Source organism: Macadamia integrifolia, chromosome 12, assembly GCF_013358625.1.
Source record: "Macadamia integrifolia cultivar HAES 741 chromosome 12, SCU_Mint_v3, whole genome shotgun sequence".
Lineage (NCBI taxonomy): Eukaryota > Viridiplantae > Streptophyta > Magnoliopsida > Proteales > Proteaceae > Macadamia > Macadamia integrifolia.
In genome coordinates this window covers 12,735,069-12,751,255 of record NC_056568.1, presented here as the reverse complement: position 1 = coordinate 12,751,255, position 16,187 = coordinate 12,735,069, and the positions used below count along the sequence as shown (strand labels likewise).

General features: G+C 38.6%; 1 protein-coding gene across 1 annotated transcript in view; it reads left to right on the top strand.

The window, feature by feature from the left end:
* The first annotated feature begins 397 nt into the window (after positions 1–397).
* The window catches only part of LOC122057863 (ABC transporter B family member 25, mitochondrial-like), a 39,468-nt gene continuing 23,678 nt past the window's right edge, over positions 398–16,187 (top strand). The window contains exons 1-11 of the mRNA XM_042620195.1: positions 398–1,375; positions 1,762–1,992; positions 2,118–2,304; positions 2,530–2,591; positions 7,711–7,754; positions 13,702–13,804; positions 13,907–14,014; positions 14,172–14,255; positions 14,392–14,452; positions 15,753–15,898; positions 16,021–16,137. Of these exons, the coding sequence (XP_042476129.1) occupies positions 1,052–1,375; positions 1,762–1,992; positions 2,118–2,304; positions 2,530–2,591; positions 7,711–7,754; positions 13,702–13,804; positions 13,907–14,014; positions 14,172–14,255; positions 14,392–14,452; positions 15,753–15,898; positions 16,021–16,137 (1,467 nt within the window). The 5' untranslated portion in view covers positions 398–1,051. The remainder of the gene's footprint in view (positions 1,376–1,761; positions 1,993–2,117; positions 2,305–2,529; positions 2,592–7,710; positions 7,755–13,701; positions 13,805–13,906; positions 14,015–14,171; positions 14,256–14,391; positions 14,453–15,752; positions 15,899–16,020; positions 16,138–16,187) is intronic.

Here is a 16,187-nt window from a genome sequence, read left to right as displayed (position 1 = left end):
TTATGGCGCGAGAAGCTTGAAGCCAGTATTCAGCTTCTGTTGGATTATCCGCTTCTTGAATGGTTACCGGGCTTAGTCACGTTTGCTCGCTAGTTATATGCTTAACACATGTATCTAAGGTTAGAGGTGCTGCTAAGGTGAATGCTCAGCTTCTACAGCTTTGATTGATGATTGATGATTGATGATTGATGATTGATGATTGATGATTGATGATTGATGATTGCCTATCACCACCCTATGTGTTTGGGTGCTGGAGCATCATGATCGGAGAGCATTCATTTCCCCAACGATTAAATACACTCGTATGTAATTTTATTATTACTATTATTTTGATCTACTATCCCTACACACACCCACCCACTTACACATATATACAACATGGTTGAATCTCACAATCTCCTCCACCGGGTGCCGAGTCTTCAAGCGAAGCTGCCACCACTAGGCAAGCTACTGTTCGTCTCGCATGTAATTCACCATTTCGTTAACGTTTTCTTCCCCTACGAAGCAGAGCCTCTCATTGATCTGATACCCATTTGTACTGCCACTGTGCCGCCATGAATACGCGGTTCCGCGGATACCGCCGTTACCTCGCGCAATGCTAGTCGTTTGTTTTGACCTGCCAAATAATTTATTTATTTTCTTGTAGAAACCAAATTAATTTATGAGTAATTTATTTATGGTTATACCAAATCCTCGCACTTGTGGCGCTATATCTATTTAATTAAGGGAATTACTTTTTATTTTTTTGTTTTGGTAATGAAGTAAGGGGATTATTACTACTAGCAATACCTTCTTAGGGTTCTCATTTTTTTATTTTATTTTTTGCTGCTGCCTCAACGTTTCTGTCAAATCTATCTGAAAGTTTCATCCACTCCTCACCATTTCGATCATGTTCTACACTAAAAATTGAAGAATCGAGGTCGATGACCATTTGTGCTTCGATCGAAATATTTCCGATAATCACCACTGCACCATTCGCATTTTCGCATGTAAATTCATTTAAAGCTCAGTGACAGTGACTCTGAATCGGTAACAATTGCTGGAAACGAGGATGCTAGCTGCTTCCAGGTGCATTAGGGTTTGTGAGTTCTTCCGATGCAGAGTCCAGCAGAATGCGCAGCTCATTTACCAGAATGCAAAGTCTTCACGCTCCCTTGATCCTCATCGGAGTACTACTTGTCTCGGTTTTACTGGGCGGCACTGTCTTGACATCAGACCTCAATGGCTGAACAATGGAATTCATAAATTCGATGGTGAATCTTCTTTAAGGAGCACTCCGATGGATGCCGGGTGCAAAGGCCGTTTCTTTAAGCACTTGAATGGGTTCTTGTGGGATACTGCGTCGCCCAGAAGGACTGGGCCTTACAGGGAATCGGTAATCTCAAACTTTCCTGATATATTATCTCCTTACCTCATCTTGTACTTGCTCGTGACTTGCGTGCTTGAATTGCATTTATTAGTGAACTGAACACATTTTGCTACGGACCCATATTGTGTACGTATAGTAATAGGACTGAACCTTACAGAGAATCCACAATTTTGTCCTTCTTTAGTTTATTACATGCTGCCCACGGCCCTAAATTGCATGCTTGCATTTCTTAATGAACTGGTCACGTTTTGTTTACAGTCCCTAACTGTGTAGCATATTTACATGTACCACTACCCTCCCCCCGCCCCACTCCCCTGGGCTGTGTTTATGTTGCTCCCAATGTATACCAGGGAACAAAGTCATAGGAATGCTTGTTTGATGCAAATGAACAGAGCTATTTGCACCGTGGGCAAGCATTGTTATCAACGTCAGCTGGTGGTGACTCGAGGGGGGCAAAGCAGGTTGGAGAGCAGGCACAATCAAACGCAGTTATAAAGAAACCTCTGGAAGAAGTAGCGGACATGAGAATCCTGCAAACTCTTGCCAAGTACTTGTGGCAGAAAGACAATCTTGAATTCCGTTTGAGGGTGCTAGGGGCGGTGGGTCTTCTAGTAGGAGCAAAGGTTAGAGTGGTTCTTTTAGTTCCTCCTTTGTTGTTATTTTCTCTCTAGAGAACATGCTTGCTTTTACTTGGTTTTAGTTAAGCTTGGAAGCTGTTGCCTAACGACACCTTCTTATCATCCCTCAGGTTTTGAATGTTCAAGTACCTTTCTTGTTCAAGCTTGCAGTGGACTGGTTATCAACAGAAACTGGAACTGGCAGTGAGCTTGCCGCACTTGCAACTTCTAATTCTGCTCTTTTGGTACTTTTTGCAAGCCCTGCAGCTGTTATGGTTGGATACGGAATAGCGAGGGCAGGGGCATCGGCTTGCAATGGTAGTGCACATAAAGTAATTGTTAATACTGGCCTTGCTTTGGATCAAGATATTTTTTAACCTTTTCATGTGAAATAGTGAAAAGACAACCCATACATAGAAGATTTGTCTTATGCTTCATTTTTTTCGGGTGTAACGTTGTATATCATTCTTGTCTTCTGCTTCCTCTGGTCTTCATATTCTCTTGACTCGTATCCTAATTATTGCACATATCACATTCTGGCAGAATTGCGGAATGCTGTCTTTTCTAAGGTAGCGTTTCGGACAATCCGCATAGTTTCTAAGAAGGTATACAACCTTTTTATTTTTATTTTTATTTTTTAAATGAGTTTGCTGAAGCCAATAGTAATTGTCATCGTTTGTTAGGTGTTATTTCTCAGTAAAAGCCATCCTGATTTTTATTTTTGGAACAGTTTGCTTTAGCGTTGGTTTTACCATTGCAACAGTTTATATGGATTGCTGCTGATGCTTGGTTACTTTTGGATCTAGTGCTTGCTTATAAATTGGAAATTCTTATTGCCATATACGTATTGCTATGCCTTAAAGTGTTGTTGTGTTGAATAACATGCACAAGCAAATTGCTTCAAAAAATACAACAAAGCAGGAGGTCCAAGTTTGACCAATATTCAACCAAACTGATTTAGATGCTTTAGTAAATAATGTAATCACATGAAATTGTAGGGGCAGCAACCAGCTGGTGATAGTGGAGACTGGTGATTAAATCCTGCCTCATCTAGGGGGTTGGGTTAGGGGTGCTATGGGATAGGGGAAGTTTCCTTGTAATACAGCAAAATAGTAGTGGTGATAGTATAGTGTGGGATAATGCAGCTAAAAAACCAACTGGAAAAGGGGAAACACTGGCTGTGATGTACAAGCAAAACTCTAATTCAGATATTAAATTTGGGAAAATGCTTGCCGAGTCGATGACAGATTCCACGCCCCCTCACAAACAACTGGGCCCCACGCTCTCTCTCATCCAATAAAAAGTCCCCTAGTTGACGTTTTAAATCCTCCTCTTCCATTCGGAGGTAATCCTCGCCCATAAAATATACAGGATGATGCAGATAAGTCATCAAAAGGGCTTATTTTATTGGAAATAAGCCTTGGGTTGGGTTATGTTGGTGTTGGGCCTTTGGTCCCATGCGTTTTCTTTGTAATAGGCCACTTTAATGTGCCTAAAATATGGATAGAAAGTGTGAAAACTAGATCTTACTTCATTAGTTTAGTTAAGAGTTATGTTTTGAATCAGTTTCTTTCATTATTTTAGTTTACCAGTGAGTTAATGTTACTTTATTAGTTGAAGATTGGGTTAGGTCTATCCTTTTTAGTGTGAGTCTGTTTGTGAGTCCTTTATATATGTTTGTAAGGGGATACAACTTTGTACATGAATTTGATTAATGAGATTTAGGCTCGAGCCTTTTCTTTTGCTGCTGAGACTGCTGGTGGGAAGCCAAAGGTCACATTCTTCCTTTTCAATTCTTTGTTTTACAAGTAAGTTGCTGTTTACTTTTGTTATCATCTTTCGTTCTCATGTTCCTGCTGCTGTCAAGTAGGTACTGTTCTTCAAGTATTCCTTTGATTTGTTCTTCTAGAAGGTTGGATGCAACGGTTTTTTTAATTAAGCAATTCAGCCATCTTATTGCATTCAACTTATGACCAGACCTTCTACTTATGTAAAATAGGATCTGATTCAAATCCGAGAAAATACTGACGGTCAAATATGAAGATATTTTGTTATTTTCTATTCTGTCCCTACCTCCATTAGAGTTGCTGTTTATGTCATTCCACATCTGAAATTGATTCTGTTTTCATTACCTATTTAGCCTACTGATATTGGATTAATTTACATATGAAATCAGTGATCTAACTTCCCTTTCTGAACCATAATTTCTGTGAATTACTGTTTTCCCATTTCTTATAGATGTTAGAATTCCTCCATAATCTGGAATTTTTAATGTAAGGTAAGTTCACCCTAGGTAAACAAACCCCAATAATAAAACAACCCTCCACCAATATTAGATCTGAACTCAGACTAAGGAAACAAGTGGAGCAACAAATAGAGCCTAGAGAAGGGCTGAACTGAAACTCACAAGTTGGATAGATATTAGGACTGTCAAACCTGGTCAAAAGAGTCCCCAAATTACTGCTGGGAGTCCGCTAACAGTGGCTGAGTCAGGCCTGAAGTAGGATAGCAGTACCACCAATCGATCCTAACAAAATTAAGGTTTCAGCAGGGAGGAGGGAGAAAAGCTGCAGCTTCGAAAATAGGCCTCAGATGGCCCTGGTTCCTTGGTCGAAGGTGGCCTCTGATATGCTCAGAAAAATCCTAAAAGGGTTTGAAGAATGACTGGTTGAAGAGGGAGTTATGGCCAATATCGATCTGGCCCAAAACTCTGATTGATGGCTGATTTTAATCCCCTCTCGCTGCATTCAATCTGAGTTGTATTGATGCTTCTGTGCTTCAAAACAGCTTGGAACAATCACTCTAACATTCTCACACCAATCAATCAAATAGAAATTAAGAAGAAAAGTAGGATGGAGTGGGATAGTTGTGGGCGGAATAATGGCTATCTCAGCCTGGGCCTCTTATCTACAGGTACTTCAGCTGTTGTTCATCCTCTCTCAGGAGACTGGAGCAAGCATTGGCTGCAAAATTCTTCATTCATTAATTGTCTAAAATTGCTATAGGAACCTCTCTTAATTAGAGAGTGGAAACTTACAGTGTAGAAGCTAGTTCCAAAATAGGAAACTAAAAGAAAAAGGAAACTAACATAGTTGAGCAACTAATATCTAACTTGAAGCCTAAGAAATCATAAAAGTCAACTATTAGGAACATTCTAGAAGATAACTCAACTTGTGCAAAGAATCTTTGACCAGTCAAACATAAGGGACAAAATCACATCTGTAAGAAGAGATCGTAGGCACAAAGGAGGTCTTCTGGATAGCTGTACTTGGCTTGCTCGATTGGCAATTTGAGGGCCTTCTAGAAGCCCCAAACAGGAAAATAAATCTCTACTAAGAAGGGTATCCTATGCTGGCCGATGGGCTGCTGATGTGGGCAGCAAAAGGTCCAAAAATAGAGGACCAGCTAGGCTCGATCGCAGCCTAAGGGCTGGCTGGTCTGCTGGCTGGTTTGGGCCTTCTTCTTCCTCCTTCGATAGTGTAGCCCAGCATATGGATCTACATCAATCTTATTCGCTGATAAAAGATCATATTCTGGTACTATTCTGAGTCTTTCATATATAGTACTACATTAATTGTCCTAATAGGCTAATACCAACTAATGGAGTTACTGTATTCTTAACAAAATATCTCCATATATGACTATCAGAATTATCTTAGATTTGAATAAGATGATAACAAATAAATAGCAATTTACATGTAAAACAATAACAACAAACTCAACCTTATCTCAACTTAATGGGCTTGGCTATATGGATCTATATAAAACAAAGAAGGGAAACTCCCAAACAAAAAAGGGGAGGGAAGAGATGAGAGTAGAAAAATGAGAGTAAGAGGAATGTGGCACAACCTAGCGAGTCAGTAGAATCTTAGCTAAATAGGATCAGCCACATGGGTCCTTGCCCTCCAATAGGATCTATTCAAGGTCAATCTTAGGATTAGACTGAGACTATGCATGTCCTTCCTCACCACTTCGCCTAAGGTCATTTAGGCTTGCCCTAGCTCTTTTAGTTCATTAAATTTGATCAAATCACTCCTTCTGACTGGGGCATCCTCAAGCTTCCTTTCAACATGGCCATACCACCTCAAACGACTTTTGCGGAGCTTGTCATTGATCGAGGCAACTCCCACGTTAGCTCTAATATGTTCATTTCTTACTTTATTCTTCTTAGATTTGCCACACATCCATCTTAACATCCTCATCTCAGCTACACATAGCTTATCTATATGACATTTCTTAACTGCCCAACATTCTGCCCCATACATCATAGCTAGTTGTATAATAGTCCTATAAAATTTTCCTTTGAGTTTTAAAGGGATACGTTGATCACACAACACTTCGGACGCACCTCTCCTCTTCATCCATCCCACTTTAATTCTCCGTGATACATCATTCTCTATGCCCACTTCTTTATTTACGATTGACCCCAGATATCTAAAATATCCACTTTGCGGAATCTCTCTTTTCAATTTTCACCATTTCATTATCCATCGTAGAGTGGCTAAAGATACACATCATATACTCCGTCTTCGATTTACTAATCTTAAAACATCTTGATTCCAAGGTTAATCTTCATAGCTCAAACTTAGTGTTAATCATTGCTTTAGTTTCGTCCACTAAAACGATGCCATCGGTGAAGAGCATACACCAGGAGACGTTGTCTAGAATGCTCTTGGTCTACTCATCCATGATGAGCGCAAACAAATAGGGCTTGAGGTCGATCCTTCATGTAGCCCAATTGTAATTGGGAATTGCCTTGACCTCCCATAGATCTCACACTAGTCACCATGCCCTCGTATATATATATCCTTAATTACATTCACTTATGTACTCGACATACCTCTTTTTAGCAGGACATGTTCTCTTCTCAGGCGGGCTGCCAACCTTCTCCTATAACAACTTACTTGTAAAACAAAGAATAGAAAAGGACGAATTTGACCTTTGGCTTCCCACTAGCAGTCCTGGATCAGAATCACACTGATCCCAGGGATTTCCTGCCCTTAACTGAGTCTCATAGAATGCATACTTTCTCAACAGCAAAAGAAAAGGCTCAAGCCAAAATCCCATTAATCAAATTCGTGTACAAGGTTATAGCTCCTTACAAACTTATATAGAAGACTTAAAAATAGATTCAAAACACAAAAAAAAAAGGCTTAACTCAATCCTTAACTATTAAGGTAATATAAACTAACTAGAAAACTAAAATAATGAAAGAATCTGACTTAAAGAGTTAAGACATGACTCTTAACTAATTAATGAAGTAAATCTCGTAGTTTACATTATAAGCTTGAATTCCAACCTCAAAACTCATCCTTGTCCATACTCCCATAGACTCCTTATCCTGGTTCCCTCTAAACCTAGTTGTGAAGATAATGTGTGAATCTGTCAGATTTTGGTATGGGTCAATACAGAACCTTCGCTGTCTTACATCATTCTAGAATCGATTTTATGGAATTAAGTTGCAACAGGAGAACATTATGTTGTTCCTCTCTTTCTTCGACCTCTTTTAGCACCCATGGAGGATAGACCCCATGGTTGCAACGGTTAAGCCTCTCTTTCTTTCTTTCTCTTGTATATATAATCCCATTTTGACATCAACATTTAACCCAATAAATTTCACTGGTTAGGTGCAATTGATTTTATATCGTAAACTTTTTTCTTTGCCATCAGTATCATGATTGTTTTCATTTGTATAACTTGGGGACGTGATTTTATCTTGTGCAGGTGTTTTCACATTTGCTTGACCTTGACCTCCAATATCATCTGAGGTACTTTTTGAGGATACATAATAATGTGTTGGATAGTCCGCTTTTGTTACCACAATTCCACTTGAATATAACAGTAAATTTGCATGCATTTCTAATTTTAGTAATTTTGGACCATAAGATGGATCTAACAATTTTATAGGTTGTGAACTAATATAATAAAAAAGCATCTTTTTGGATAGTGAGTGTGCAATTTTTTTTTATTTATTGAAAACATGTAATTGTATTGTATGTTTGTATCCGTAAGGAAAACATGTATAGATGCACACATTTACATGCATATGATATCTTGTGATCTTAAATTTCTTATGTGTTCAGAATTCTTTATTTTTGTTGATGAGACAATAACATGGATGAATGATAAGTTGGAGTTTTGGAGATCTACCCTGGAGTCAAGAGGTCTTACGATTAGTAAAACGAAGATGGAGTATATGGTGTGTGACTTTAGTCACATAAGGATATATAACAAAGTGGTGAATCTTGAGGAGAGAGAGGTACTGCAAAGGGAATGTTTTAGATATTTGGGGTCAATCATAAACAAGGAAGGTGATACTAAAGATGATGTTTCTCACAGAATTAAAGTAGAATGGATGAAGTGGAGAGGGGCATCTGGGGTTTTGTGTGATCGACGTATTCCTTTAAAGCTTAATGGAAAATTCTACAAAACTATGGTAAGACCATCTATAATGTATAGGGCGGAATGTTGGGTAGTCAAGAAGCATAACATAGATAAGTTGAGCGTAACAGATATGAGGATGTTGAGATGGATGTGTGAAAAAACTAGGAGAGATAAAGTAAGGAATGACTAGGATAGAGATGATTTGGGAGTAACCCCAATTCAAGATAAGCTCCGAGAATGTCGTTTAAGGTGGTTGGAAATGTCCAACAGAGACCTATGGATGGCCCAATGACGATTGACTAGATCCAGATGGAAGGAGCAAAAAAGAGGTAGGGGTATGCCTAAAATGACCATCGAGCATGTAATAAGAAAAGACATGCAGAGGCTAAGTCTTGACTCTAGTGTGATCTCAAACATATCCGTTTGGAGGGCAAAGACCATGTTACCGACTGATTGTAGGTGGAATGTCCCTGTGGTGCTGCTTTGTTGCTTTCTTTTTCTTTCTTTTTGTTTCCTCTTACACGGATCCATGTAACCGACCATAAATGTGAAAAATGCTAAGTTGTTGCTGTTGGTATATGACTTCTTTACTTTATTACATTGAAGTCCATAAGGACCCGTTTATTTGACGGTGGGAAACTTATGAGGGTGGGTCCCAGATGTTGTGGGTTGGGTTGACATGGAAAGGGAAAGAAATGAAATAATGGATTATGTAATTTTTAATGGGGTGGGATTTATGAGAAAGAAAGGAAATGGAGTTGGGGTGGAATTCTATGGGAAAGAAGGGAATTAGGAGGACAAAGATAAAAACAAAACAACTTTTCTGCGAAGCCCTATCAATTTTGGTAGGACTTTGGAAGTGAGTGGGGTGATAAAAGTTAAGTCCCACATCAGCAAACAACACATATTGCAATAAATGACATTGTTTGGTAAGTTTTGCACCCACTTATCCAAACACTTGTTGTGTGGTAGTTTGTGGGAAACAAGTGCAAGTTCCTATCCTTTTTACCTTTTCTAATTTTCTCTGTCAAACAAACATGGCCTAATTCATCTAGTCTCATGGAATACCTTCTCATTTGAGATCATTCATTGCTTTTTAATTGAATTAGTAAGTTCCTTCGAAAATTTTGTAAAACAATTCATTAGTGTACCATGTAAAATTTCAGAAGTTGTGTTTTGCTGCTTGCATAGTCTTGTTTATTTTCTTCGTAAATTTCAATAGTCTTGTTATTTCCCTTCTTTGCTAACATTATTTAGTATGCTACATATACCTTATATCATAAAAAATCAACATTAAGCCACATAAAGTCATCAAAATCAACATGAAGCCACATTAGGTCATCAAAAATCAATATTAAGTCATAAAAAATCAACATTTTTAGGCCCCGTTATGTTTGAAAGATAAAAAGGGGTGGGTCCCAGATGTTGTGGCTTGGGTTGACAGGGAAAGGGACCAAAAGGAAATAATGGATTAATTTTTAGTGGGGTGGATTCTATGGGAAAAAGAGGAAATGGAGGTGGGATGGAATTCTATGGGAAAGAGAGAAAATAGGAGGAGAGACCTTGTCTGGTAAGTTTACCACCCCACTTATCCAAACACTCATATTTGTGGGCTTTGTGAAAAACAACTACAAGTTTCCCACCTTTTTTATTTTTTCCGCTTTTCTCCATCAAACAAACAGGGCCTTAGAGAAATGTTCTTGTTCTCTAATAAGTTTTTCCAGTCAAATATTTTTATTTTTATATAAGACTTTTTGTATTAGGTAGAAAACCAACTTTCCAATAAATCCAATATTGTTTAAATATGATTTATATTTAAGGAGTTATGTTTTGGTCAAAAGTTTATTTGATGTTTGCAATTGCTGTTTAAAATCGCTTTAAATGGAAATTAATTTTAGACATCAAAACAAAAGAGTTATTTTTTGGCACTCTTTTGATTTTTAGTGATGTTCTGTCACATAAGATTTTTGAAACTTTTAGATTTGAGAAAAACCCTAGCATTTGAAAGTTGAAAATTGTCCCTCCAACCGAAAATTCAGTTTTTGTTCTAAACTGGAAGTTGACTTTTTATCCTTTTGGAATTTGAAATTTTAACTTATTTTTTATTAGATTCATTTTTTGGGGGGGGGGTGTTTGCTTATTTATGAATTGTATCTGAAGTAATATTATAAACTTAAACGATATTTGGCATAACTAAGTGCCAAACCTGGTTCGATACCATTTCGAGGCACCTTGCACTAAGGCGACAATCGCCTAGACTCCAAGAAAATTGCCTGGATGCCAAGGCTCCGCCTTGACAACTATGGTTGGAGTTTCTATTTTCTTTACTTTCTTATTTCATGTTGGGAGAAGATCTTATGTTATTTGGCAGCCTATGGCTTGCGCATGAGGGTTTTTATTTTGTAATATTGTTACTTTGTGATAAATCAAAAGAAGGGGGCTGTTTTGAGTGTTTAAAAATTGGTCTTCTGCATGGAGCAGCAACTTGTGGTGAATCAAGGTGCAACCCCTAGGTGGTGATTCCTAGTTGGGTGGTGGTGAAGCCTCCCTTGGTCTTTGGTGGTGAAACCAGGTCAACCCTTCTCTTCTTCTATTTCATTCCTCTCTGTATAGCGAGTCTCCAGTCGATTCTTCTCCATTGTCGTGGCTTGTATCCAGGTAATACCAGTGTTGTTTTATTGCTTATTCAACTAACTGTACTGCCCTTCAATATTGTAATTGGTTCTGATTTTTTCCAGCCCAGTTGTGCATGTGATATGTTACTTTGAAAGCAACTTACTTAAATATTCAGTTTTTAATTCCAGAAAATCGAACCATGCCATTGATGTGAGATTTTGATAGGCTGATCCTCCCCTCCTTTAGTTCCTTCGATCCTAATCTGAAGTTAATCAGATTGTTGGATTGAAAAATTTATTGGTTTCTCATAGTTACTATTTTCTGTTACTGTTTTTTTCTCCAAATCCAGCCATTGGATTAATCTGCAATTTTGAGCATTCATTCAGCATAACAGGACCTTCATTCGATGGGGATTTCAGTCTTATTCATTGGTTACATTAGTGTTGTCAGTCATTCTATACTCTGTCCCCATATCCTGTTTATCTGTGATTCTGTCTTTTGGTTTTGTATTCTAATAATTCTATCTTTTGCGCAACTCTGGCCAACTCCCTTGTTTCTAATGTGTATAAAACAAAAAATGAAATTGGGCCATTTCTCACAAGTGAAGTTTACTCCCAACCTCAGCTTGCTACATGTGGCCAGTGCTTCATACTTTTGTCCATCTTCTTCCATCAATGGCCTTGGGTAGTGCCGGAGCCCCTCGGGCCACGGCGCTTGGGCTCGCGCTTCGGAAATCCAAATTTTGTTCTGTGAGAGAGAACCAACATCCGTGATATGATAACCAAAATCAGAATGAGGAAGAAAGTGATATCGTGATGTAAGTCCATTATTCCTTGCACTGCTCCTACCCTTGAACACATCAGTCTCACTTCTATTTTAAACCCAAAGCCAACTTAATCCTTCAGGAGATGAAGTGGCCCAATCATTTTTTCTTTTCCTTTTCTCCATAAGAAAAAGTGTATGGGCTTGTGGATTTATCGCTTAAAGTGGTATCTTCCGACTAGAAATTCTCCCATAGTGTAATTCTACCTCTTTTAACCACTTCGTGTACAAATCAGTGTTCTGAGACTTGGCTTGACCTTTCCAAGTTTATCTCGGACCTGGTGAACTGATCAGGCAGTTACCAATTTGGGCAGATCAGCCCATCCATCCATTTTTCTTTTTTTCTTCTAAAAGTTTCATAAATGACCACTTTGATTGAGTAGTTTCCAGAGAGGTTGGATGGTTTTTCTGATTATCAAAGTGGTGGTTGGGTTAAGCTCAGTCCCCAAAACAGATTGAGAGCTGGCTTTTCGAATCATCATGTCAATCTAAAGAAATCTTGGAAGAATGTGCTTATACTTCTCTACAGGTAACAAAATAGGTGACATAATTGTCCTCCTGCAGACAATATTTAGTTCTGGAGAGCCATGTGCACTGGGTACGCTTTTTTATTTTTATACTGAAAATGGGTACAGGTTATATCAATAAATATTCTGAGACTTGTTTTAACAGTGGTTGGTTGGTTTCAGTCATTAAAAAAATTTAATGCTTCTTTTTTTCCCTTACCATTATCATCGTGAGCTTTTCCTTTTTATTTAGGACATATATAGGGTCATGCCATCCTGTGAGTTCCAGAAATCTCTCTCATTTCCAACTTTGACCTTCCTCTTTTCCTCTTAGAGCTGCTTCAATAACCCTTTTCTAGCCCCGTTACTGGTATGACATGTGACAAAGCTGACCTTTCCTAGCTTTTAGAGGTATAAATTCTTTTACAGCTTTGGAGTTGGTACGTTTTGATTAAATTTCATAGCTAATCTTGATATATGGACTGGGCATACATATATCATTGGCATAAAATGTCCATCTCATGAAGTTGCTTTTAATTGGAAACACTCAAAAATTGGTTACTTTAGCATGGCTGACTGGGTTTCCGATATCTAACTCAAACCTTTATCTTACACCATGATTTGGGCTCTAGAAGTTATGCAATACAGGGTGTGCGAGAAGCAGGGTGTGTACAGGCAAAGCATTATGTGTGTTCTGTTCTGTTTGCTCCGAAGGTTAATGGCTGGTCTCATCTAGTGTTACCTTGACCTGTTGGATCACGGATGTCAGATAGGTGCTGGTTTGAGGTGTTAGTGGTGGCACTAGGATTGGAAGCCCTTTGAAATGAAGGTTGATTATGGTCCACTTGATGATGTGGGTGGTGGGACAGGGGAACTTTTGCTTTTGTGTTGGGGGGTTTTGGTGTTGTTAGGTGGTTTTGGGCCTGTGCTATTCTGTTCCCGTCCAATGTTTGCTTCTTTTTATTTCCATTTTTTTGTTTTTAATTTTGTGGGGTTCATGACACCTTATTGAATGGTTGTTTTGTTTTTTCCTTTTATAAAGACAAAAGCAGTCACTGATAGGTGAATTGGCTTCCCTGGCACATAAGCCATATGACAACCAATCCCTTAATTCTGCCATTTTATCAGCTGAATGAGTTACCCATGAAAATTGGATCTTCGGTGGCAGCAAGTTTAAGTAATTCTCTGTGAATATGTGTGACAGTTTCTAGTAAATTGACTAAATTCTAGTTGCATTCTTCCTGGTCATCCATATGTCATTTCCCTGATAATTGTTCCTTTGACCTTGCAATGGTCATCCATATATCATTTCCCTGATAGTTGTTCCTGTGACTTGCTTTTGAACAGATTTTTGCTTTCCTATCTGACTTTGCATCTGTATTTCTAGTCGGCAAACAGGGGCACTGAATCGAATCATTGATCGTGGCAGTCGGGCAATAAACTTTATTCTTTTGTCGATGGTATTCAATGTTGTTCCCACCATCTTAGAGGTCAGATTCTATTAGCTTATTGGTATATTTTATTGGCTTTTCAAGCTCTTTTTGTTCATTATTTACAAACGGTTTTGAGTTTTGTAACATATACTTCTTCAGATTTCTATGGTTTCAGGTATACTGGCATACAAATTTGGAGCATCGTTTGCGTGGATTACATCCCTCTCAGTTGCCGCATATGTTATTTTCACACTGACTGTAACCCAGGTAAGACTTCAATGCCTTTGTATTGACACTTTCAGGCTTGGTGGTGAATCAGCTTTGTGATTGGGAAATAGTTCATGTCTTGATTGTAATGTTGGCTGAAAGTATGATTAGTTTGTCTATACCTACGGGGCCTAATGTTTTTCCTTGTTCTTTGCAGTGGCGCACTAAGTTTAGGCAAGCCATGAATAAAGCTGATAATGATGCAAGTTCTAAGGCAATTGATTCCTTGATCAATTATGAGGTGAGTTAAAAATGCATGCTTTTTCTTTGCCCCTTTCATGTTTTGTTCATTTCTTTCTAAACAAAGTTCATAGCATTTTGGTTTTCCTCGATAGAGCTAATGATGCCTTCTTGTTTTTTCTTTGCTGAATTTGCAGACTGTCAAGTATTTCAACAATGAGGCATATGAAGCTGAGAAATATGATGAGTTCTTACAGAGTGAGTTGTTAAGCTGTTTTCATGTTATTTAACACCTGATTTTCACTTTGGCCTGTTTGGTACAACTGAATAACTGATGAGTAAAATAAAACTTTCAGAGGTAAAGTGATGGTAAAATGAAAGGGAGAACACTAAAAAGAAACTTTTAACTGCGATGTTTGCTTGGAAGTGGAGTTGATGTAAAGTGATGTGAAAATACATAGGGCCCACCACATAATGAAAGTTGGTGGTGAAAAATGCTTTCAGAGATATTTTGGTTGAAAAGTGAAGTAAAATTTAATGTTTTTGAGGTAGTCACACAATTATGCTAGGTAATGATGAGAAAATTTTCCATTTTTATTTTAATTTTAAATTTTGGAAAAGGCTGGGCAGTGGTAAGCCTTGGCACAATGGTTAAGTTGCGTTATTGCGACCTGTTGGTTGCGGGTCCAAACTTGGAAATAGCCTATTCTGCAAAGCAGGGGGTAAGGCTGTGTACATTTTCCCCTCCCAGACCCTGCAATAGCAGGACCCTCGTGCACTAGGACATTTTCTTTTTAGGAAATGCCCAACACTGTGTCTGCCTCTCTCCTCCCCCCTTTGGAAATGTCCCCCCTTTTCCTCCCATCCAAGCCTTGCTACTTGCAGCGTGGCCAACCATAGTTGTCATGGCGTTGCCTAGGCGTCGCCAAGGCGGTGATTTGGCGTCCTGGCAGAAACAGAAGTTCATGCAGTGCTACGATTTACTTGACTCACAATGGCGGTCGCCATTGGTTGATAGGCGTCGCTATGGCACCGCCATAGATGCCAGGTCACGCCTGATTCACTAGGCAGTCGATTTTTTGTAAAATGCAGGGTGATTTTGATAGGGCTATATTGATTTTTGATGATTTGATGTTGCTTAATGTTGGTTTTATATGTTATAGGGTATATATTGTAGGGTTGTAGCATGCTAAATAACCTTAGAAAATAGGGGAAATAACAAATAGCATAATTAATAACTTTAGAAAATAGGAAAAATAAAAAATGGCACATGGGCGATTTGACCGCCATGGCAACGCCATAACGGGCGATTCATCGCCAAATCGATTAGCCACCCCTCTACCGCCTTGGATCGATTTGACGCTGTGACAACTATGTGGCCAACCTCCTCCCTTAATTTCATCATCACTTTACTTCTTGCTGAACAGTGCCTTCAAATTTTGAGAGAATATGTTTACTTGGTACAATGTGGTAGTGCTTGTTAGTGATATTAGACTTCTTTATTTATTATCTTTTCGATTTTTGTTACTTGACTGTTGATAGTGACGATATTTATTAGGGTACGAGAATGCTGCTCTAAAGGCGCAAAGTAGTCTTGCATTTCTGAATCTTGGCCAGAATGTTATTTTTAGCACAGCTCTGTCAACAGCAATGGTGTTGTGTTCACACGGAATTATGAAAGGCGAGATGACAGTTGGTGATCTAGTAAATATTTGACTCCTTGTCTCTCTTGTAGTCTTGTTTAACTTTACATCTTCTCACTTATTTTGTCCCATGGCATGTCTTGTTCACTGATATAACAATGATCTTTAAAATTTATTTGATAGGTTATGGTAAATGGGCTTCTCTTCCAGCTCTCTCTTCCTCTGAACTTTCTTGGCAGTGTGTATCGGGAGACAAGGCAGAGTCTTATAGACATGAAGGCCATGTTTCAGATACTTGAGGTAGCTTTCATGAACCTTCTTTATGCACATCTCTCCTCATGTTGTCATGT